At 45.1% G+C, this 23271-nt stretch overlaps 1 protein-coding gene across 7 annotated transcripts in view; it reads left to right on the top strand.

Annotated features, from left to right (window-relative positions):
* CEP112 (centrosomal protein 112) overlaps positions 1-23271 on the top strand; it is a 413330-nt gene that overhangs the window by 382598 nt on the left and 7461 nt on the right. For 6 of the 7 annotated variants that reach the window (XM_040640361.1, XM_040640362.1, XM_040640360.1 and 3 more), the window contains one exon: positions 4102-4166. In XM_040640361.1, the coding sequence (XP_040496295.1) occupies positions 4102-4166 (65 nt within the window). Of the gene's footprint in view, positions 1-4101; positions 4167-4979; positions 5449-23271 lie in introns of those variants that run through there. The other variant, XM_040640363.1, reaches the window with a different exon arrangement.

The raw sequence follows: 23271 nt of genomic DNA, 5'->3' as shown, positions 1-23271 counted from the left end.
TTGTGTTCCTGGGGATTGTAAAGAAATAAAAGTGTTTCTGGCACTGTCTCTCCCAGACTCGCAAGGGCAGACCAAGTGCCTTTTTCAGTTTGTAATTCTGTTTCCTGTCGTTTCATCTTTATTGATGAAACTTACTTTGGTGATAAATAGATATTATTATTTTTTTAAACTTAAGACAACCATTTCCATGGAAAAATTGATAAGCTGTCATTTTTTTTTTCACTTTAGATAACTTATATACGACAAGAATATGAAACCAAATTCAAAGGGTTGATGCCGGCATCTCTAAGACAAGAGCTGGAAGACACCATTTCCTCCCTAAAGTCACAGGTAATTACTAGAATCAAGGCGTTTCTTTGGGATTCCGGTGGTGTGTACATCCTGAAAACAGACTCACAAATAAGTTTAATTCTGAATTGATGCCAGAAATTAATATCATACGTAATATAACGTACAACTCAGGATGAATTGTTTGTTGTTTGGGGTTTGTTTTTTTTTTTAAGTTTTTCTTACTAGTTTTGGAACTCATTGTCTCAATAAGATTTTCTTACAAGCACCGTGACATTGAAAAGTTCAGTTATGGTTACCTTTCCTCATTTACAGTGCACATTCCAGCATAGCCTCCCCCTTTCTCCTCTTGGTACTAAGCCCCAAATGCCATCACTTGGCACATCGGGGATTCCTCATGGTGTGAAAGGGCAGAGAAACAGAAACCAGGGTTCAATTAGAAGCATTTTTATTCTGGTGTGTTTCGTATGGTTGTTAGACGTAACAAGATGCATTTTAAATTCCAAGCAGAATAATGACAAGGTATTCAAACAATTCGGTTAAATAGTTCTTGCTGAAATGTGTAGTTCTTGGTGTAGCTTATGAAATACAGTGTGAGAGATGCGATGGATATAAATTTAGGTGCTTAGGATTATTTCACAACTCCCAACGTCAGTTTTCCCCATGTACTTCTAGAAACATATTTTATATATTGCCAGTCTGATGATCCTAACATGGCAAAGAATCTGCACATTCCCACTTCTAAAACACTTAGGAACCTAAAACGTACTTTTTCCCTACAACAATCATGTTCCCTTTGTATGTCTAAGAATCCTTGTATGACTGAGACTGATGAAAAGCAATAACTATGACCCAGAGTAGCCAAAACCAGCTTGAAAAAATAAGAATGAATTTGGAGGGCTCATGCTTCCCAATTTCAAAACTCACTACAAGGCTGTGATAATCAAGACAGTGTGATATTGGCAAAAGCATAGACACAGAGGTCAATGAAATAGAATTGAGAATCTGGGGAGGAGGGGAATCTTTTATATATACATATTATATTATATTATATATATTATATTATATTATATTATATTATATTATATTATATTATATATTTTTTTGGTCACTTGGTTTCCAAATATCCCAAGACTGAGGGAAAAATGGAAAGAAAGGCACTGGGACAATCAGATAATTCAACAAGTTAATTCAAAACGGATCATAGACCTAAATGTAAGAGCTAAAAAACGATAAAACTCTTCGAAGAAAACTGAGATCTTCTTAGATGAAGGAGTGAATCCGTGTGCCTTGGGCTAGGTGGGAGTTGTTTTTTTTTTTAGCTATGACACCAAGAGCACAAGCAGCAGAAGAAAAAACCAGATGAATCGTACTTTACTAAAAGTTAAAACATTATACTTCAAAAGGCAACATTCAGAAATTGAAGAGACAGGGGCGCCTGGGTGGCGCAGTCATAAAGCGTCTGCCTTCAACTCAGGGCGTGATCCCGGCATTCTGGGATCGAGCCCCACATCAGGCTCCTCTGCTAGGAGCCTGCTTCTTCCTCTCCCACTCCCCCTGCTTGTGTTCCCTCTCTTGCTGGCTGTCTTTCTCTGTCAAATAAATAAATCTTAAAAAAAAAAAAAAAAAAAAATTGAAGAGACAAACCATGGCATAGGAGGAAACATTTGCAAATCGGGTCTCTTTTAAGAAACTTAAAAAAAAAAAAAAGAAACCATCCTTTTTTCTGGGCTTCTTGAGAGAAGGAGGACTTGGCTGTCTGTGCCAAGAGCAGCGCCTGCCACACAGTAGGTGCTCAATAAATTGATTTATGAACCAAAACGATTTGATGATATTCACACACGCTTTTTACACTGTGTAGGACAAAGCGCGGGCAGCAAATTTCAGCCGCCCCGTATGTATTCCCCTCCATCAAAAGCCTCTTACCTGAAGATGAAACGTTCATTCCATCATTCTGTGGCTACTGTTGGCTTTGCTCCTGCCAGCCGAGTTTTGCTCTCGTTCGCACCTGCCTATAAAAATAAGTACTGCAGGAAAGTGTTACGGTAGAAAGGGTTAAGTCATCTTTATTTACATGAAAAGCTCCCCTTGCAGTGTGGTTTACCCATTAACTTTGTAGGGGAGCTTCCATAGGGTCAGCTACGGAGGACCTGGCACCTTGGAGGGGGGTGGTTAGGGGAAAAAAAGAAGGAAAGAAAGAAATCTGATAGCCACCTGCAGGGCTTCTGTTATCATTCACATCATTTCCCTGTAATAAAAGCCACTTCAGCCTCCTAAAACTGGATGTTGACCCAGAAAGAGAGTGCTGCCAGCTGCGTTAGGGCCTCAGAACTGGCAGCTGCGTGGAGGAGTCGCAGGCCCGAGAGTGTGCAAATTTAGTTTGAAAGCACAGGTGCGTGTATGTTCTGAAAATTGTTGGGATTCCAATTGCAAAGCAGGGTGGGGGAAGGGAAGCCGAATGGGTGTAATCCTCGCATCTGTCAACATTATCAATTGTCCCATGGGTCATTTGAGCAATTGGCTAGAATTAAGACCAGGGTGATATTACAAGTAAGCAAAACCAAGGGGGACCACTTGGATATGGACCCATCTAGAGAATGTGTGCTTTCCTCTCTTGCAAGCACATTTGCTGTTCTGCCAGCTGTATTCTCTTGCCTAACCAGGCTTCGGAATCAACCGTTGCCATGGTTTCAGTTCAGACCAAAGTGGCAAGAGTAAACAATTCTGAAATGATCAAATACCGCTGACTCTTGATTACATGGAGCCATAGTAGAAGTTACCCCCAAACCATTTCTATTAGCTCGTGTAAGGTGCTTTGGAATTCATACCTGATATAGGTATCTTTAACACTATATAGAAACTTATGCTTCCAAAACAATCAAACCACACTGTAAAGATCTGATTTAAGAGAATATGCTAAGCTCCTAGGCCACTTCTATTAGTCTTTTCACGTCCTCCTAACCTTGGGAAGCAGCTGTCATCGATCCCATTTCACAGACGAGGCATCATGAGCTCAAGTAACTTTCCTAGAACCATAGAGGCCAAGCCAAGAGTTGAACCCAAGCTGGCCTAACTCTGGCTTAGGCTCTTTCCACTACCAACATTGTCTCTCCAACCTCAGGGAAGCCCCAGAATGGGCTGAAGTTTCCAGAAGACAGCAATTTTCTTTCTCCTCACTCATTCATTCGTTAAACGCTGGTGAACACCAGCATCCCACCCAGCCCCGTGAAAGAGGCTGGGGACAGAGACAAAGAAACATCCTCCCCGTCCCAGAAGAGCTCTCAGGTTTGGGGGAGAGATATGAAAGCAAATAACCCCAAGGCAGTTCGAGAAGTCCTAATGATGCAGCACAGGAGGAGGGAGAGAGCGGAGGGGCCCTGACTCTGTCTAGGATGCGATGAGCGGTTGCGGAGGCATCGAGGAAGGCAGTAGGAGAGGTGACATTTGAACCAAACAGTGGGGGATAAATGGGAAATAGCCAAGCATTCCAAAGAGAGAAAATGTGCCGTGCCAAAGGGCAAAAGAGTCGGGAAGACATGGTGTACAAGGTGGTGATGGTGGGGAGGGCGGGAGGAGAGATGGAGCCTCAGGGATGGGCTGGGGCCAGACCAAAATGGCTCTGCAATAAGGAGTTCGAATGGATTCTCTAGTCCCGGATGGATTTTCAGGAGGGATGCAATGTGATCAAAGGTGAAAAGTACAACACTGACATTCAGCAAATCCTCTGCCTTTCATGTAGGGAGCCATGTTATTTGCACCACATTGCCATTTCAGCCGCATTCGCCTCTGCTCATACACGGTGTCTTTTTCTAGGTTAACTTTCTACAGAAGAGAGCATCCATCCTTCAAGAAGAACTAACTACATACCAAGGCAGAAGGTACAGCCCACGCTCCTAAGGCCTTCTGATTAGTTTGTACTGTTAGCACCCTGAGTCTCCCGGGTTGACATTAGGGTCTTTATTAAAATGCTTACCCATAATATCAGTTTTGAAAAAAAAAATGATTTTTTTTTTTACACGAAATGGCCTGTCTTGGAGAAGCCACCCACCTCTTGTCATCAGAGTGCTTAGTCAGTACGCTCAGAACAAAACGAGAGAATCTGCAGGTGCCTGACAAGTCTGGGCCTCACCTTCGTAGTCCTGACAAGACATTGTCTTGAAGCCAGTTGCAGGGTTAAGGAGACTGTCTTGCTTTTAAGATAGCGAGATGATGCAATCTTAGTGTGGTAGCCCACATCTTCAAAGGCCCGTATCCCCTGGAGGTTTGGCGCTGTTGCAGATGTTCTCCGGACCAAAATAGATAAACGTCTCGGTGGTGTGGCAACAGCGTGACTCCAGTGCCCTCAGCGTGTGCTCCTCAAGGATGCCTTTTTAGTCAGCTTCCCAGAGACATCACAGGCATAGATTATGTTTACCTGCTCGCGAACTACCTCCCTTTTCGTGCAGTGAAAGGCCGAAGCACTTATCTGGCATTGGATTAAAAGTGAAGACCTTGTGAATCATTCACTTTCCAGAAGATTCTGTTGCCTTGTGCAGATGGGATCAGATCTTTTCTGGGCATGAATGATAAAATTTTGATATCAAATATCCTTTTTAACCGCTATCCAACTCCTCCCAAGTTAGGACCTGTTTTCTTGTTGACACGCCCATTAAACCTGGAGAAAATCATTAACGGAGGGTTTTGATTTTCAGGTGACTGCACGAAGGCTTACCTGAGTAGCACAGGGCGAGGGCAGTGGGTGTCACTGTCTGGGCTGCACTGGGGATTTCTTCCAGCAGGTTTGAAGATTTGGATATTGTAAAGTGTGAGATCAATGACATTTTTTAATACTTAAATGTAATTAAGATCATAAACACATGCATCACTCATACGCTATGGGGTGGTTTTATTTGTGTCTGCCTAAGTTATTATTATTTTTTTTAACATTCCTTTATTTCGGATTGCCATAGTCGCGTGCATTTGAGCGTGTACTGAGAATTACTATATATTGGGGAAAGAAATGATTTCTCATAATATGCCTTGTTGATGCTTTTGTATAGAATTTTACCGGTGGCCTATGATCAAAATCACGTTCGTAGTATCGTATCACAATTTTTAACATGCTTACGTTGTTTTCATGTTCATGTTCATACATTATTAAAACATTATATTTTGTACTTATCAATTTTATTTCCACTTTTTATTGCACCTCATTTGCCAAAATAAGTATGACATGTGCGTGGTATTTTTCCCTAGAAAATCCTGACCATCTCAAATTGTACTATGGCGAAAAATACCTTAGTCATGTCAGAGATCACATCCATAAGCAAGCAGTTCGTTTATTTAGACTAAAAATCACTGGGTCGTCTGATATAAGTTTAAGGAGTTGACGCATGGGTCTCGTCTGCCCCTGGGACTCCAGAGGCGGAATGGTGTAAGAATTTTATGTAGCAGCTATGGTTTTATTGTTGCTTTCTCTTTTTATGGTGGTTGTTTTCATTATCGTATCAATTGATGCTTCTTAAGAAAGCCTCAAAACGTAGGGGTGTTTTCCAAGGACACGCAGCCCAGTGGCAAATGGTGGCGGATGAGCCGTGATTGGTCCCATTTTCCTCCCTGCAAATATGGTGGTGTTCCCCTTATTGGATGTTTGTCTCCACCCAGCTGACCAATCAGCATTAATATGCTGATTGATAGCGTTGATTGGTCTGTGTTCTATGCTGATTGGTCAGCCCCATTTGCCGAGGAAATTTTGAATTGCAATGGATGGATGCTCTGTATTCTTTTGTCTGCATTGTGGTGTGTGCCTTGGGCCCTTTGAGACGCTCTAAAAATCTGGACCGCAGGCAGGGCCATGATCATCCGCTTTACTGTAACAGGACAGGGCAGAACGTTTCTTTACGCTCTTTCAAAATCCTTGTCTCTTTCCCACGCCCATCTCTGTTGTTTGCTGCCCAAGGATTAATTACCCTTTCTTGCACCGTAACTGAGCCGCGGAGATAAGGAAGTAACAGGTTTTAAAGCCACTTCCAAAGCCAGGGCCTTGCGGCGGCCATCAATAAAAACCCTTACCTTCCTACTGTAGATCACCTCTGCCTGGTGACGTTTGCCCTGACACCTCCTGCAGGAACAGAGGTCCTGTCCTTTGAAAGCTCAGGTCTTTCTTGCATTTACGATAAATTACAGCACTGGCTTGAAGAATATTCAGGAAAAAGCAAAATCGAAGCAGATGCTATTAAAACCACCTACCAAATGAGGACAATTGGTGCTCAGACTATGATTTAGTGCTCGAAAGGGAAAGATTAAGGCTACGTGATTAATTTTTAAGTGCTTCTCTACAGACCGTGAAAAACAGGTTGAAGCTCAACACATTTCATTAGTAAGGTTATTAGCTGCCTGATGTGAAAATGCTTGGTGAATTGTATTGTCTGCTGGAATTGGAACTCCCACTCAAGAATATTTGTTTTCCATGAGTAAATATCAGTAGGTGTTTTGGAAAGTTGCCTGCTATTCTTTCTTTTCCTTATTTCAGGGGTTATGAAATCACAAACAGTGGTGAACCTTTGACATTACCCAGATCCTGTTTCCCTTCTGATGCGTGTCGCATACGGCTGGGAGTCAGCGTACTGAAGCTTTAGGCCAGTTTGATTCTGTGTGATAGGACTGGATGGCCGACACTAATGTTTTTGTGAATGTCCTCTGATAAAGGAAGAGAAGGAAAAATTGTCTTTGGCACGTTTAAAATCCCTTCCTGAATTGAGCCCTGGGTATCTAAATGGCTCCTGCGAGGACAAGCAAGTGCTCAGGAAATGAGTTATAAACATGGTGCCTTATTATAAAATCATCTAAGATTTCATCCCTTCTTTTATCTGGTGGAAGATCAATTGTTCATCCTACGTACCTCATTTAGTTCCATTTCAAGTCGTCATTCTTGGCTCCTGCCCCGGAGTCACCCACCTGTGCATGCGACCGGCTGCTGGGGTGGGTGAGGAGGCGCTGGGGACCAGCGCGGAAGGCAAGCCATGGGCGCGCGGGGTTCTGCGTGCGTGTGTTTACCCAGCGTGGGGTCGAGCGCAGGAGAAGGGTTAACACGGAGGCCAGCCGTCCGTCATCTGCCCATGTCATGGTTTTATTTGAGTCCTACCACTTCTGCGTCACCAAGCCACATCTGACCCCTGATTTTGCAACCGCCCCACTCAACAATCAGCTCCTCAGAGGGCAGCCATCCGGGGGCACCAGGGAGAAAAAAGGCCCTGGGGTGGGGTGGGGTGGGGGGGCAGAGAATGGGTCGCCTTGCTTCAGGGTTTGTACAAAAGAATCGGCTGTGACTCAAGGGAAATTGCTGGATTCAGACGTTATCCTGTAATGTCACCTAGTAACAGCGGACTCCTCAGAAGCGGGCATATGCCTGTCGTCGTGAGCAAGCTCATTAAAGGTGTCTGCAGAGAAAGTGCAGACAGGAGAAACTATGAGCTTGAATTAACAATTAACAGCCCTCTTATTGAAGTGCATCGCCATCCGCAGAAGGCAGTGGTGTTTTAGCTTTCCTTCTGAGAGCAAAAAGGAAAGGCAAAACATCAAAAATGGTCGGAGAAAAGTTTCAGAACACAAGGTCATTTTAATTCATAGTTTCCTTAAAAGAGCAGTCTCTTCGGAGCTTTCATATTTTGTTCAGAAAGGTCGTCTCTTTTAAGCCTTGTCATTAAAGACAGTTTGCTCTTTAAAGTGAATTATCAAAGTGTGTAGAAATTGCAAGTTACTGAAACTAAAAATGCATGATCAATTTTAAGTCTGCTAACTAAAGCTTACTTAAAATTGGATGTGCTTTTGTCCTGGCGGCCCCTTTGATAAGACCAAAAAAAGATACATGGTTGGTCAATTCAAAGTAGGAGAAGAAGATAATTAGATAAAACCTTTTCTCGCCCGTTGAAGTGGTTCTCGGATTTGGAGACTTGATTGGGAAGCTGTGGCGTAGGCTGAAATGGTATTTGAAAGGTAAAAATCAAATATTCTGGATTTTGACCTGTATTAACATTCTTCCCTGTATTGTTTTAAGAACTGAGTCAAACTTCAGATCCTATTATTTACCTCACATGGAGGAAGAGAGATGGAATTTGTAACATAAGACTAAAGGAATTTTAAAATCCAGATCCCTCAGTGACATCTAGGTCAGTTGAAAAGTCGTTCTTCCAGAGATTTCGGTTTTAAGCAAGGATTTCCATCAGGCAAATGCTTTAAGACCAAAGGCCCAAGATGTTGCCATAGATTCTGCTGTTTTTTAGAAGTGAGCTTAGTCTAGACGTCGGGGTAATAAATACCCTTATATCCTCTTTGGGAGTCTACCGTTTAAGAGAGGTCTCCTGGAAAACAGCTAGCTGGACGCAAAGACTTGATCAGCGAGCAGAAAGACAGGGCGACCTATGAGAAGCCTGATAAATTTAGTTAGCTGAAATGCGTTTGCATAAGGGAAACCATGTCGTCCATACCCCTTTACTTCTGCTAGAAAAGGAACTTAGTTCATAGGTGGAGTCTACCACTTAGCTTTATTTCCCTAGGTAATTCCCTTTACCTCTCTGGGCCTCACTTTGGTCATCGAGAACACATCAGTGTTTCTCAAACTCTACCATTTCAAGCTCTAATTCAGCCTTTCTCCCACTGGTATTCTGTCAGGCCCTGTTCTGAATGGCTTGTCTTGATGTCTTCAGATGGCATATTTAGGAAATGTGGCGTGCTCGATCCCCTCTCGAAGGCTCCCGTTCGCGTCACTCAGTCGCTCACTCACCCAGCCATCATCCATTGACAAATGCTGATTGCCTCCTGTGTGCTGGGCAGCACAGTAACCCCCTCCAAAGTTAGTGGCTTCACGGTAATTTATCATCTCTCGCTACGGAAGGTTGACCAGGCTCAGCTAGGCTGTTCGCGCTTGGGTTTCAAGCAGGTGCAGTGACCATGATGACTCTCTCCCAGGGTGGATGTCAGGAGCCCTCAAGAGCAAGCCCAACGAGAGAGCAGACTTGAAAGTCCCCAGAAACACAACGCACGGGCTCAGGGAGGGCACAGCATCACTTCCACCTAACTTCATCAAAGACAGAGCCCACCCAGAGTCAAGGGTAGAGGACACAGAGCCCAGTAGTGTCAAAGAACGTGTGGCCATCTCTAATCTGCCACACCTGTGGGTAAAAAGAAACCCATCTATCTTTAACCTGGAATCTCTCCTTAAACAATGTGATCCACGGAAGAGTTTTTCTGTAGCATACATGTTTTATTGCTTGGCGTTCTGAGAAATGTCAGCTAGAGCCCAAATCCAGGTGATTGCTGAGAAGTCTCTTCCTGGGCAACCTTCTGCTGGCCTCTGTTGTATTTCCATGATCACGGGTTAAATGGGATTTGGAAACACCTCTTGGGGAGCCCTGAGTTACGAGTATTCACTAAGGCCGCGTCTTCCGCTGTGATTCTTTGGAAAGATGGTAGCAACTGCAGACGAGTGTTTCTCTCGGCCCTTCTCTGTTCGGGGCTTGGTGTACGTTGTTTACCGTAATTATCTTAGCAAGTGTGTTATTATAAAGGTCCACCAAAACACATACCCTGTGCTTAGCGTGGTTTTTCCTTCTTTCGTGGAAATATCAGGCGCATGGAAGGGCGTGGTCTTGATGAGCCTGTGAGGGAAAATTCCCTGAACCACAGAGCACTCAGAAACTACTCAACTAATCATCCAGATAAACAAGTGAATCAGCCTCCTAATTGCCCCGTTAGCTTCCTCGCCTCTGCTGGGTTATCTCTGTTCGTGCCCCTGAGCCCAGCTCCTGGATCTCACCAGCCTGAGCCTGAACCTGAACCTGGGTGGGGGAGGTGAACAAGCAACTGAAGCGGAGCAACCATTCCTCCGCCTTCTAACTCCCAATCTCCATGAGTGCTGCAATGGACAGATTGATTGGGCCTGGTGATCGGCGTGTGTTTTGAAAACATCAGAAGCCTTGGTTTGCCCGGAGTTCAGCTCTGTTCCGCAAGCAAAGCCTGACAGTTTAAGGGGGAGAGGAGACGAGAAAAGACATCATCTCCCCAGGAAAGAGGAACTATTTTCCTAACAGGGTGCTAGAGAGTTCTGAGAATCTTGCACTTGTTGCAGAAGTACCTTGACATCAGCTGAGAGTTCTCAGAAGCGGGTTTGCGTTCCCCACTCTGGCTCCGCGCAGGCTGACTGTTGCTGTCGTTTACCTGACATCGACCGTGATGTTGCTCTTTTGAGTTCTGTGCAAACTCCCATTGCCGTCCGACTCCCCCATGTACGTTTCATGTTTCCCAGCTACTGCGGTGTCACAATCCTGTGTGAAATCCTTTTCAGAACTGAGTATTTGGCCCCTTAGTTATCATCGTGTTTGTAATAAAAATATTTATCCAAGCTGGGTGCAGCAGTTACGGCGTGAAGCCCAGGCGGGGTGGCCTCTTCATGTCTCCACCTGCTCCCTCCCAGAGTTAAGGATCTGGTAGCCGTTTTCTGCCTAGAGTGATATTTCTTACAATGTTAGGGAACCTTTCTCTGACTGAGTTCCCACTTGTGTTATCTGATTTTCTTCTTCAGTATTTTTATTTATGCATGTGGGCATGTGAGTTTGGAAGCTGCTGGAATACAAATTGGGTGGATTAAAGGAATTTTTTTTTCTTTCAAAATCATTTCTGCAATCTTATTTGGAGTGTGTGTGTGTTTGTGTATGTGTGTGTGGAATTTTTTCTACTAGGCTAATTAAGACAGCAGACCGAAGTAGACCACCTACTGCTGGCCCCTGCTGTCAGGTACTTTCCCTAAGACCATCTAATGGTCACTGTCTCTGCCTTTCTGTCGGTAAAGGAGAAAGACTAATTGCCTTCTCTCTATCTCACATTATAAATATTGTTCTCTCAGTGGTATCACCTCTAACATATAAGGAACATTTTTACCTCATGCAAGCGGTAAATTGAGCTCAGCTCTTCGAAACTTGAATACATTTGCTCCCAGATTAAATGCCCTGCAGACGTTTGCTGAGTGCCTCGTGTGTCCCAGGGACTGAGCCTGGCGGAGACGCACAAAGATGAATCAGACCTGCTCCTTGCCCGCAAAGAGCTTGTAATCCATTCGGGAAGATAAGACATAGAGAGGAAAGAAAAAAAAAAAAGAAGATAAGACAGAGCACAATCTTCGTATAAGAGAAATGCCAAATATTCTGGGAATTCAAAGGAAGTGGTAGCATTTTGAAATCCTCTCATAGGAGGAGGTGACATTTAGTCTGGACGTTGGAGTAAGAGTGAGATTTCAATCGGTAGAAACGTGGGACAGGCGTTCCAGCTGGAAAGCTAAGCTGGGAAAGTCGTTCACATCCTCTGCATCTCCCACACAGGGAGGAAGGGAGTCGAGAGATTTAAAAAGGTGCGTTGGAATCAGGTTGTGGAAGCCAAAGGGAACTTACCACCTTCAGTGCTAAGCGGGCCTCTCAGCGCATGCGGCCGAGGGCTTCGGGGTCAGAGGGAACTGGAGCCCGGCAAGTTGCCTAGTCCCTGAGTCTTGGTTTCCTTATCTTAGAAGGTGGAGGAAATAGTAGAATGCAGTTGTGAAGATTGAATGAGATAATGCATTTTCAAAGTCTAACATGCAATAAACATACAATAAGTGAAGGCCCTTTTTACTTTCTGACCATCCTCAATGATTTCGCGAGCTACGTATGATTTGTGCTTGAGGACACTGAAGCGAAGAGAAGCTTGGAATTTCACCCAAAGCCCCACTTCGAATACATGATGGAAGCAGAGGTTGGAGCTCATGTCCCTGTAACTCGCTCTTTGCTCCTCCTGCTATATTGCATCGCCTCCACGGGCGAGGAGAGGTTTGGACTCGATGTTATAGAAAACCAGGGAGCAAATAAAGCGTTTTGAGCAGGGCAGTGACACCATGAGAAACTGCCACGTGAGCATTTGTCCTGCAGCAGCATGAGGCAGGATAGTTGGAGGCCGGAGGCAGAGAAAGAGACAGGAAATAGACAGGAAATGTGTGCAGGAGTCCCGTAAGTGCAACCGAATGCCCAGGGAGAGGAACATCTCTCTCTCTCTCTCTCTCTCTCTCAACAGAAAATAGGTCAAAGATTTAGTAGCTACTGTGGCACCTGAATGAATGAGATGATTGTGAAGGAGGAAGGAATGTAGGGCCAAGGTTCGCAGCCTAAAAAGATGCGGGGTGCAGATCTGGGAGTGAGGGTGATGGGTTTAGGTTTAGACACACTGAGCTTCGTCAGGTAACTGGAAGCCTGGGTCAGGGCCCAGAGATTCGTCAATCAGGAGCAAGTGGGCGAGAGCTTAGGCGGAGAAGCTGATGGTTTCACCAAGAAGGGCAGAGGTTTGGGGGAAACAGGAGAGGAGAGAGGGGGATAGGAGGGGACCAGGAGGGAGCACACAGGTCCACTAGCAGTTGAAGAAAAGAGTTGGAAAGAAGTAGGGATAAGGAGAGGGCCGGCGGCAAGATGGCCCAGAGTGTGCATTGGAGGACCAAGAAAATCTGCGGTTTGCCCTCGAGGAGAGAGGCGGGCGGGCGGTGAGTTAGAGGAGCTGCGTACATTCCTTGAGAGTCCAGCCTGAAGCCCGCGGTGCCTCCCAGACCTCGACAGCCCTGAGATACGTGCTGGAGAGCCAGGGACAGAGTTCTGAGGGCCCCATAGGGACTGGAGGCAGGGCTTTCTGCTCCGATTTCCAGGTTACAGCTTGTAGTTGGCAAGGGTTCCGCTGGACACCAACCCCACAAAGGGCCCGGAGCGGGTGCCGGCCGCCCCTGCGAATGGCTATCCTGGCTGATCTGGAAAAGTTAGGGAAGTGTTCTCGAAAGTTCAGTTCTTCTCTCATCCTAAGGTCTTCACCCATTCGTCCATTTTGTGAAGTCACTAAATGAAGTTAGCCGTTTTTGCAAACGAGCCCTTGGGATAAGATCATGGTCATTAAATGGACTGTCCTCGAGGCATGCTCCTCTACCTTCAAATATGTTTGTTTCTGATCCTTACTGATAGGGACTTACAGTTGGTTTTCAGGCATTTTCATTTTTACAGCAACAACAAAAAGTCACCTTGAACTTGCTATCTTGGTCAAATTTAACCGAGAGTTAGTGTATTGATCACAAAATTACCCTTTTTAATGTCCCCCCCATCCCGAACAGTAGTTAAGAAAACCAAGTGAATACATTTTGAGGGTAAAGAAGAGTGCATTAAAAATCGAGCAACGTAAGGACAGTACAGGGGCTTTAGTATGGGAGGAGATGAAACAACTTTTTTAAAAGGAGAATTGAGCTTATTAATATTCTGGAAATATAGGTGAGAATTTCTACTACCTAAAAGCATTTTGATGTCCTAAATTTCTTTAATGCATTTTGTAAATATGTACCCCACAATGTCTAGAAGCCATAAATAGTCTTCCTTTACTTTTTTTTTTTTTTAATAGTTTGGCACCAAAATTTCCTTCGTGCCAACACCCAAAGTTCTTAGTGGGGACTTAGAAAATAAGGCAAGACATCATAATTCTGCCAAGATAACATAGAGTATGGTCTTATTTTAAAGGGAAGGAGAAAAGATGGCTTTTTTTTTTCTACTAAGAAAAATTGAGAACTGGATATTTGGTCACTTTGTATCTCCAGCAGGGGGTGGGAGGGGCTGCATGCTTTAGATTTGCTGACTGTCCTCCAAAGAGGTGACAAAGGGAACCCAATTTAACCTGGTGCCCTTGAGCTGCTGGGAGAATGTAGTCGGCTCAAGCTGGCCAGACCATGGCTTCCCCAGGGCGCTGGGGGTGGGTCCCCACTGGGAATGTCTAAAGGGGACTGTGGTGCCTACATGTATGCCACCATTAATTTAGCTCTAGATTTCTTTCTCAGTAACAGAACACGCTCCCCCCCAACCCCCACGGCCCACCAAGCTACGAGAAAGAGAAGTCCGAACCCAGTGTCGACCTGAGAGCATGGCCCTGTTTTGCTTGTCTGTTGCAGAGATCAGCAGTATAGATAGTGAGAGGGAGGTTTGCAGACACTGACTCAGGGTTTTTCTGCTGCTGGTATCCCAGAAGCAATGCTGCTTCTCTGTCAGATGGCATCAGCCAAAGGCAAACCCAGAAAGGCCACGGGTAATTAGGAGCTTGATTTTCAAATACTTGCCACTGTGCTGCTGGATAGGATGTCCTGTTCACCCAGGTGCTTCGGGAACAAATAGAGAGGATCCCAACAATATTGAGGAGAAGTCTTGAGAAATACACGTAAAACTAGGAGTAGCATTTGCCTTCCTCTGAAAGGAGTCTGTGAGCCAAAAACAAGGAAAGCCTTATTTCAGGTTAGCTTGACTGTAACACCATCTAAATAATTCCATTTCATATATACTTAGGATTTATACTCTAATTCCTACTTGGTCATAATGGTTTTATCTGTGATTATGCCCCCCAGGGTAGCCGAATTTTATATTATGCCTTCTGACCACAGGAAAAGGAAAGTATAATTCTACTGTGTCTTCAGGCAAGTTATTAAATATTTTATGGTGCAAGTGTAGTTCGCCATGCTTTCTTTAAGGCAAGAGCTTGTACTGATAGACAAATTTAATTTCTAACACTGGCAAAATTGGCCTGTAGGCTACCTGCTTCAGCTCTGTGTGCCTTAGGCTCTTTATCTAGATAAATAGACAAGAAATAATGACTATCAGATTATCAGATTAGGGATGTGTTTAAGATCTAGAAGCCCCACTATAGAAAGCACGTAGGCCGTCTTGAAAGGGAAAGGGGCACCTACGGCTGGTGTGGACAGCACCCCATGTCCAGCAGCTGGTCTTGGCCCCCGTCTTCTCTTAACCTGATTAAAACCACTACTTACCACCAAAACATCTCTTGGCTGTGGCCTAAATAAGTCGGATGTACAGTCTACCCATTCAAGGTCAAGGTTGGAAGTGATTTTTCTGACTCTGTCTGCAGCTTAGAAAATAAAAATGTATCCTTTTTTGCAATACTGCACTTTAAAAAAATGAAGCATTAAAGTGTTTTCATGCTTTGGTATAGCTAGGCAACGCAAACGGTGTGTGGATTCCTACATCAACAAAGAAGAAACAAAGGCCAGAGTTTGGGAAATAAAGCATTTAATGAAAAGGAAGACATCTTATTTGATCGTGCGCCCAATTTCAAAGGACACAAAAATTTGAAGCATGTGGAGAGCCAGTTCCTCGGTTATAAGAGAATGGGATAGACTCGTTTATAAAGTAGAAAAAAAATGTTGATGGCATAATAGCTAATCCGGGGTAATGGGTCCGTCTGTTTCAGAATCCCACAGTAGTTCAGGGAAAAAAAAAAAATCACTTTTCTCCCAAACACATTAGAGCAGGAAGGCATTTTCAGCACCACCAAAGCAGTGTTTCATCACTTCTGCAAATGAATTTGTTAGTTTGATGTCAAAGTGCGGGCGGGAGAAAGCTTTCAGAACCTGCTCAGAAGCATCCGAGAATTCTACAGAAAACTTAATGGAAGGAAGCCATGGAATCTTCTCTCCCCCCACCATTACCATCGGTGGGTTTCTAGAGCGTCTGCTCACATGAGAGCCATGGTACCTGTTTTCTGGAGATGACCCTCATTTTGAACACAGTTCCAGGGCCCTCCAAGCAATGAAACACGCTGGTACAAAGATGCCGTTTTCTGTCCAACGTCATTGGACTCAAATTTTAAGAAAATGCATCCAACGCAGCCCATGAACAAAAGCCTGTAGAAAGGAACATGATGATTGAGCGTTTAATATGATTAGTGGTTTTTCTGAGACAAGGTAAGGTGATTTTCCTGATGTCGAAGATCAGCTACCAAGGGGCCAAATTTGGTCTAGAACCCAAGTTTTTGGTTTGATAGCCCATATTTTTCCCCCATTGCTTGTTCTTTCCTGCTCCCCCCCCCCCCCCCTGAGGAAGACAAAAATTTTTTTTTTTTTTTTTTTTTTTACAGTGGCCACTCTTGGGCCAATGTCCATTTACTAGCTGCTTCAGTATTTTATATGCCTCGTGATCTAGAAAGGCTAAGAGGTCTGGCTAGACCTTCATGGCCCTGGCAACAGTGTCTGTTTGGAAGTGGGCTGTAAGGCATCAGAGCCTAATTTCATAAGCCATCTGATAAGATATTTTATAGAAGATCAGTACTCGCCAGCGAAGTGGCATGGCCAAGAGTCTGCTCTTGGGCAAGAGTCTGCAAAACAGAGAGGGGATTGCAAGGCAGGAGTCCTGGCATCATTTCCAAATGCTCCCTGGCCTCAAGCGATTCTCCCTCCATGCCTGCGCTTCCTGTCTCTTCCCCAGAGAGATCCCTCCGGGCAGTGGGAAAAGGGGCCAGGAGGAAGCCCCACCTTCCAGGGTCGGCCAGAGCTAGAATTGAATAAGGAAGCTCTTTCTCTTCGCATTTTCATTTCTGCCTCTTTATTTGCAAGGTTAGAGGAACCATCTTAGAGAGGCCTTCCCTTGGCCTGGAAGCAAGTGGGTCCTTATTCCTGCAACAGCCTGGGGGGCATGGTATTGGGGCAGCGGGAGGGGAAAACGAGAGAGTGCATTGTGCAAGCCCTTCAGCTGTATCTCGTGGGTCCTTTGTAACGCCAAGGTCCTGTGACAAAATCCTAGGGTGCAGACTAGTAGCTACACTTGGGCAATGGGAGCAAAAGTGTGAAGCAACCAGACAGACCCTTGACACCCAGCCACAGAGCCTCACACGGGGACATTATTTTTAAAAAGACTCTTAAGGCAAGGCTTGGGCTTTCCCATGGCTGCCATCTCTGATCTCCATTTGCAGATGGTGGAAACACAGGCTAGCCACGTGAATGAAATGTTGCTGGTTTCTGGGGCAGCCCGAGCGTCCCTTGAGAAGGAAAGAAACAGAGCCTCCTGTTTGCCCAGTTTGGGTCTCCCTGTCACTGAAGACAGATGAAAAAAACTCATTTTTTTGCTTGAAACAAAATGCTCTAAGCGTGATATGCAAGCCATCTTCCAGGGGCCAGTGGCTTCTGGACCCTTCACAGGTCAGCGGGACACAGGATCACTTCAGAACAAGCCTGGAGTCCCCCTGTCTTCTCTGGTTCGCACACAGGTTGCAAAAAAGGGTGCGAGCGATTCCTGGAGAGAGCCCGCCTTCAGCTGCTGGACGCGTTAACTCTAGGACAGCGTAGAGCATACCACCTCTGAACTAAAAACATCCCTGTGTGGATCAGTTGGGAAGAATCTATTTTCCGACGGCAAGCCACTTCTGCAGGCGTTTCTCCTGCATCCTCACAACCACTCTGTCACCGTGGATGGTGACAGAAGTGATGGTGACAAGGAGGAGGAAGCCATTTACTTACCTGGTTTCCTTCCCTGCTTTGGTGCCCTGCCCCTCTTGCCAACCCTGGTGCCTCAAGGCCATGTTCTTAGAAATACTTGGAAAAGCACCGAATCCAGGGCCCTTCCCACTATGGGAAGAGAGGTGTCCGCTGCCTATGGACAGCGTCCTGCAGCCTCGGCTTTTCCCGATCACCCCGTTCACTCACGGCTCATCTTAGGATCAACCCATTCCTGGCCAGGGGACAGCTGGTGCGGAGGACTCTGCTGCCCTTCACGGCACGCCTGGCCAGGGCAGAGCACGATGAAGGGGAAGGATCCTGACTCTGAAGCTTGACTTGACTTCAGGTCCTGGTCCCAGCATTTATTAGCTCTGTGGGCTTGAGCTATGACTCGGTCCCACTGCGTTTAGTCCCCTGTCCTGTATCACAGGATACAGAGCCTACCTTGTACGGGGTTGTATTAAGCTCATCCCACCCCAGCCCCCTGTTGGGTTACCCGCCAAGGCGACACATGACCCCAACCCAGACGAAATACTTACCTCTCCAGAGTCCCAAGATAAGCAGAAGGCTGGTGCGGGCAGCTTAATTAAGCAAACGTGCCTTCTTTCAAAACCCCTAAAATTGAGTCCCGAGTCCCCTCCTTCCCCTTCAGGGCCCCTACTGCCAACCTCAGCTTGTCCTTACTTCCACTCCAGTGCACGTCCTGTCTCCAAACGTAAAGAACGATAGGACCCGTCACCAATTGTTTTCAGATCCCAGGGAGCATTGTATAAACCCATTCATTCAAACGAAGGGCCCCATTATACCCTGCCGATTCATTGCGTCTTCATAATGACCAAAGAGACAGGGGGTTGAAATGAAATTTTCTTAAGATTTTCTTTTCTTTCTTTCTTTGAGAGAGAGATCAAGCAAGTGAGCATGAGACGAGGGAGGGGGGTAGAAGGGAAGGGAGAGGGAGAGAGAGAATCTCTCAAGCAGACTCTGTGCTAAGCATGGAGCCTATCTCAGACTCGACCTCATGAGCCTGAGATCACGACCTGAGTCGAAACCAACAGTTCGATGCTTAACCGACTGAGCCACCTGGCACCCCGAAATGCAGTTTTTCTAATTGAAAATCAATAGACTTTTCAAGCTTCATTTTAAAGCTCTGTTTTGAAGAAGCAGCAAACGGTACCCTAAATCTGCAACACATGCAGCCAATTCAGATGCCGCCCCTCTAGTGGCATGGGTGACCCTCTCTCACGGGTGACCTTAAGAACTGTGGCAGATCCCCAGTAATAAGGTCCTTGTCCTTATGGAGTTGGCCAGTGCTGGCCGGAGGGAGGAGAGGCTCAGAGTCAGCTACACCCCAGCCCACTCGCTATGAGAGCTAATCCCCACCATTTTGTTCTTCGGGAAATGAAGAGACACTGCCCACAAGTACTACGGAGACAGAGTTAGAGGGATTTCATCCTCAGGGACCACGAGATGACAAGCCTCCCAAGCTCTTGTGTTTTTGCAGAAGGTAAAGGAGGGAGATTTGCACAGAGAAGAAAAGCAAAGCTGGAGGCACCTTGGGATGTCCTCAGGCTGAAGCCAGTTGGGATGGATGGGATAGGGCAGCCATGTTGAACTTCTTGAAGGAGGAATTTGCCCAAGTTCACAAAGCTGGGAGAGTTCAGAGCTTGGGCCTGGTCTGACCTGAAGCCATGGTCTTGGGGATTCATCTAGTCCATTGACTTCGTGGACAACTAAAATGCTTTTTCCCTTCGTTTGTTAAGAGCAAAGGGAAATTAATAAACTGCTGTTATTCGGAGGCACTGACTTAGGCACTGGACGTGCAGAGCAGGCACGGGGCCTGGAGACCAACCCAGCCGGGGTAGGATTTCTTGATGGAGTCGAAGTGGGGTGTGAGGGAGAAAAATGCAGGATGGCTCCAAAGTGTCTGGCCTGAGCAACCCAAAGCATGCCATCACCTGTAAATGAGATGACAGACTGCATGTGTGCAGGTGGGAGGGAGCGGACACCAGGAGCTCGGTTTTAATCATGAGAATTCTCAGAGGTCTGTTCAGCCTTTACTCACAGCCATCACGTGTGTTAAGCACAGCCCAGGAGGAACTCAAGAAAGACTTGCCGCCGTCTTCTTTATCCTTCTCACCACTCTGCCACTCCTCCACCTTAATCCTGCAGCAGTCCGGTCTTCAGAAAAAGCCAGAATCCACTGACTCCCTCATCCTAACCATGGCGAGTGGCTTTCTCTCCCCCTGAGGAAGGTAGTGGGCTTCCTCCCGGGGGCATCCCAAGCCCAGGGTGAGCAGCAGCTGACCACCTGGAAGTTCCCTTATGTCAGGACCTTGTGCGAGAGGGAAGCTGACTCAGGCCAACGTCACACTGCAGCTTTGAACTTCAGCCTAGGGCCCCAAGAGAAGTGTCATCCAGGACCCCTCTGTTCTCTGTGAATCAAAACACATTCATGTTCTTCTCAGAAGCGGGGCTTATGACTACAGAAAGGACCTGGGCCATATGGGAAGGCCCTTATCCATTCAAAGAGGAGGGAACGGGGACCAAATTATGGGAAGGCACTGACGCAATATCACATAGCCAGTTAGTGGTGGACCTAAGATTAGGTAAAGTTCTTAATGCCCCCTCTACCCTACCACGTAGCAGTTTTCAGATGGGGCTGGGGGCACCAGGCTGGCTTAGATGGAAGAGCGTGTGACTCTTGATGTCAGGGTCGTGAGTTCAAGCCCCTCGTTGGCATAGATTACTTTACTTCACGCATTACTTTAAAAAAAAATGGGGCTGAATCATTTTCCATACATTTCTGTTTCTCGGTAAAATGTTTTTTTATTGTTGTTTTAAGAGCATGTTATAAGATCTTTGAGAGCAGGAACTCAGTTCAGGTCAACATTTGCTGACTTTTCATTTTGTGCAAGGTCCTTTCTAGGCCCTGGTGTTTCAGAAGTAGAGTGGATGTGGTCTCTGCCCTGAAGGATCCCCTGCCCCTTAACTAAATCCCCTGCCCCTACAGACGCTTAGAAAATTTTCAAAGAGTATACCTAGCCATCTCAGATGCCCTTCTCCTTGCTACCAAGACCTCCATATAAACAGAAAGACATGGATACCTTAGATGTTCTAAGGCATAACATTCATGCCACAATTTCCTTATTCTTTTGGACAGAGGAGGATGCTCATTGTATAAAAGATTGGGGGGTAAAAACGATAAAGACTGTGTGGAGCTCCAGTCATGTCAGAACAACTTACGTTGAACCAACTCTCTGAAAGATAACAATGATAAACACTTGACAAAATCATGTTTTTTAAAAAAAAAACTATTTGGAGGCACTGGAGAGCGGACAAAAGCAGGCACAAACCGGAAGGTAGTCAACCTTTAAAAGAAGGGAACCAGACTGAGAGCCACATCTGTGTAGTTTTCCCCCCGAGGGCAATCCACAGTCTGCATGACACGGAGAGACTAGAACTCAAGCAAAAGCCACAGTTATTGTTTTGAGGTAAGCAGAAGACCTAGTTGAGGCTGCCAGAGTGGCTAGAAATTGAAAGGGAAATCCAGGAAAAGAGGGAGTGACAGATTGGGAGCCTCAAAAACTGTAGAGGAACCTCAGATTCTTGGCTGACTCCTGAACTGTCGATTGTGTGGGGAGACCCCAAGGAGCTACAGGGAACAGTGGCTGCGAGGCTGAAAGAGCAGAGCAAATACGTCAGTGCTGCACCACAGAAGAAATTGAGTTTTGGGTTTTTTGGTTTTTTTTTTTAAGATTTTTTTGTCTTATTTATTTGTCAGAGAGGGAGCGTGCACGCTCGCACAAGTGGGGGAAGGGAGGAGCGGCAGACAGAGGGAGAAGCAGGTTCCCTACTGAGCAAGGAGCCTGATGCAGGACTCGATCCCAGGACCTGAGCCTATGGCAGACACTTAACCGACTGAGCCACCCAGGCACCCCAGAAATCGAGTTTAGAGTTTGAGACCTATTTATTATGTTAGCTCTCTGCTTGGGGGAAAAAAAATCACTAAAATCTTCAGAGGAGGATACAATCCAGTCTCTATAGCATTTATAATATAATATTTACTATATAACTTAAAAATCGCTGGACATGAAAGGGAACAGAAAATATTCTCTCAGTCAAAAGAAAAAGCAACAAAAGAAACAGACTCCAACATGGCATAGATGCTGGAATTAGCAGACAGGTCTTTAAGGTAACTTTGATAAACATATTCAAAGATTTAAAGGAAAAGATGATCACAATGAACTTGAAAATGGATAATTTAAGATGAGAAATAGAATTTTTTTAAGAACTCAAGAATCGGATTCTAGAACTGGAAAGTATATCTGAAATGAAAATTTTACTAAATGGGCTTGATAGCAGATTGGAAGTAGTGAAGAAAGGTCAGTAAATTTAAAAATAAAAAGTATCCAATTTGAAGAAGAATATGTTGCAAGAAAGAACAAAGCCTGTGCGATTTCTGGAGCAATCCACGAGGTCTAACACACGTGCAAGTAGAATCTCAGAAGCACAGGAGAGAGAATGAGGAAGAAAAAATATTTGAAGAAATAATGGCTGAAAATTCAGTAAATTTCATGCAAACCATCAGTTTAGAAATCAAAGATGTTCAGCAAATCCCAGGCAGAATAAATACTACAAAGAAAATTGCACTTAGGTACCTCATAGACTGTTAATATAAAGAGAAAACCTTGAAAGCCATCAGAGAAAAAAAAGACATTTCAGCCAGGGAACAATGTCAAGAATGAATGCTTGCCTGTCATCAGAAACACTGGGGGCCAGAAGACAACGGATCACCTGTAAACTGCTGAAAGATGTGAGCATCCTTTCAGATTGTTTCAGAAACCGTCTTTTAACCCCTGCTCTCCTCTCTCCCTGACTGCTTCTGCCGCTGGGCTTGGAGGGCACTGGAAGTATGAATGTGTGCCTCTGTGCATTTAGTTTTATGCAGTTTTATCTCACACGTGGCTGTTTTGTTTCATTTTTTTTTCTAATAGATGTTTATTGGTATAAGTCATGGTTTGGGCACACCTGGGTGTCTCGGTTGGTTAAGTCTCCAACTCTTGGTTTTGGCTCAGGTCGTGATGTCATGGGTTGCGAGACGGGGCCCCGAGTCAGGCTCATGCTCAGTGAACGGTCTGCTTGAAGAGTCTCTCCCTCTGCCCCTCCCCCACTCACACAACCATACACGTGCATGTGTGCATGCTCTCTCTCAAATTAAATCTTTTTTAAAAAAGATATAATTTTGTGCTAAAGAATGTATAGTATGGTTAAGAAGTCCAAAAAAACATATAAGAAAAGTTAAAATATACATTTAGGAAATGTTTTTGTTTTATTTAGCTTTTTTATTGAATATCATTTATATGCAGGAAAGAACACAAATTTTAAGTGTGCAGCTTGATTAATGTCTGTATATGTGTATACTTATGTAATCATCACTGAGATTAAGATGGAAAACACTTCCATCACCCCCGAAGGTTCTCTTGTGCCCCCTCCCAGTGAGTGCCCATAACCAGAGGTAACCACTAGTCCAGCTTCTATCACCAAAGTGGAATGTTGCCTGTTGTTGTACTTCCTATAAATGGACTCATGTCGTACGTCCTCTCCTGCCTGGTTTCTTTTGTTAACCAACCATCTGTGAGTTTCAGCGATGTTATTGTTGGTATTAGTACTCGATTCCTTTTTATTGTTGT

This window comes from Ursus maritimus, unplaced genomic scaffold (genome assembly GCF_017311325.1).
Source record: "Ursus maritimus isolate PB19 unplaced genomic scaffold, ASM1731132v1 scaffold_24, whole genome shotgun sequence".
Classification (NCBI taxonomy): domain Eukaryota; kingdom Metazoa; phylum Chordata; class Mammalia; order Carnivora; family Ursidae; genus Ursus; species Ursus maritimus.
Note: the sequence above shows the minus strand (reverse complement) of the source record. Positions and strands in the feature narration are given on the sequence as shown.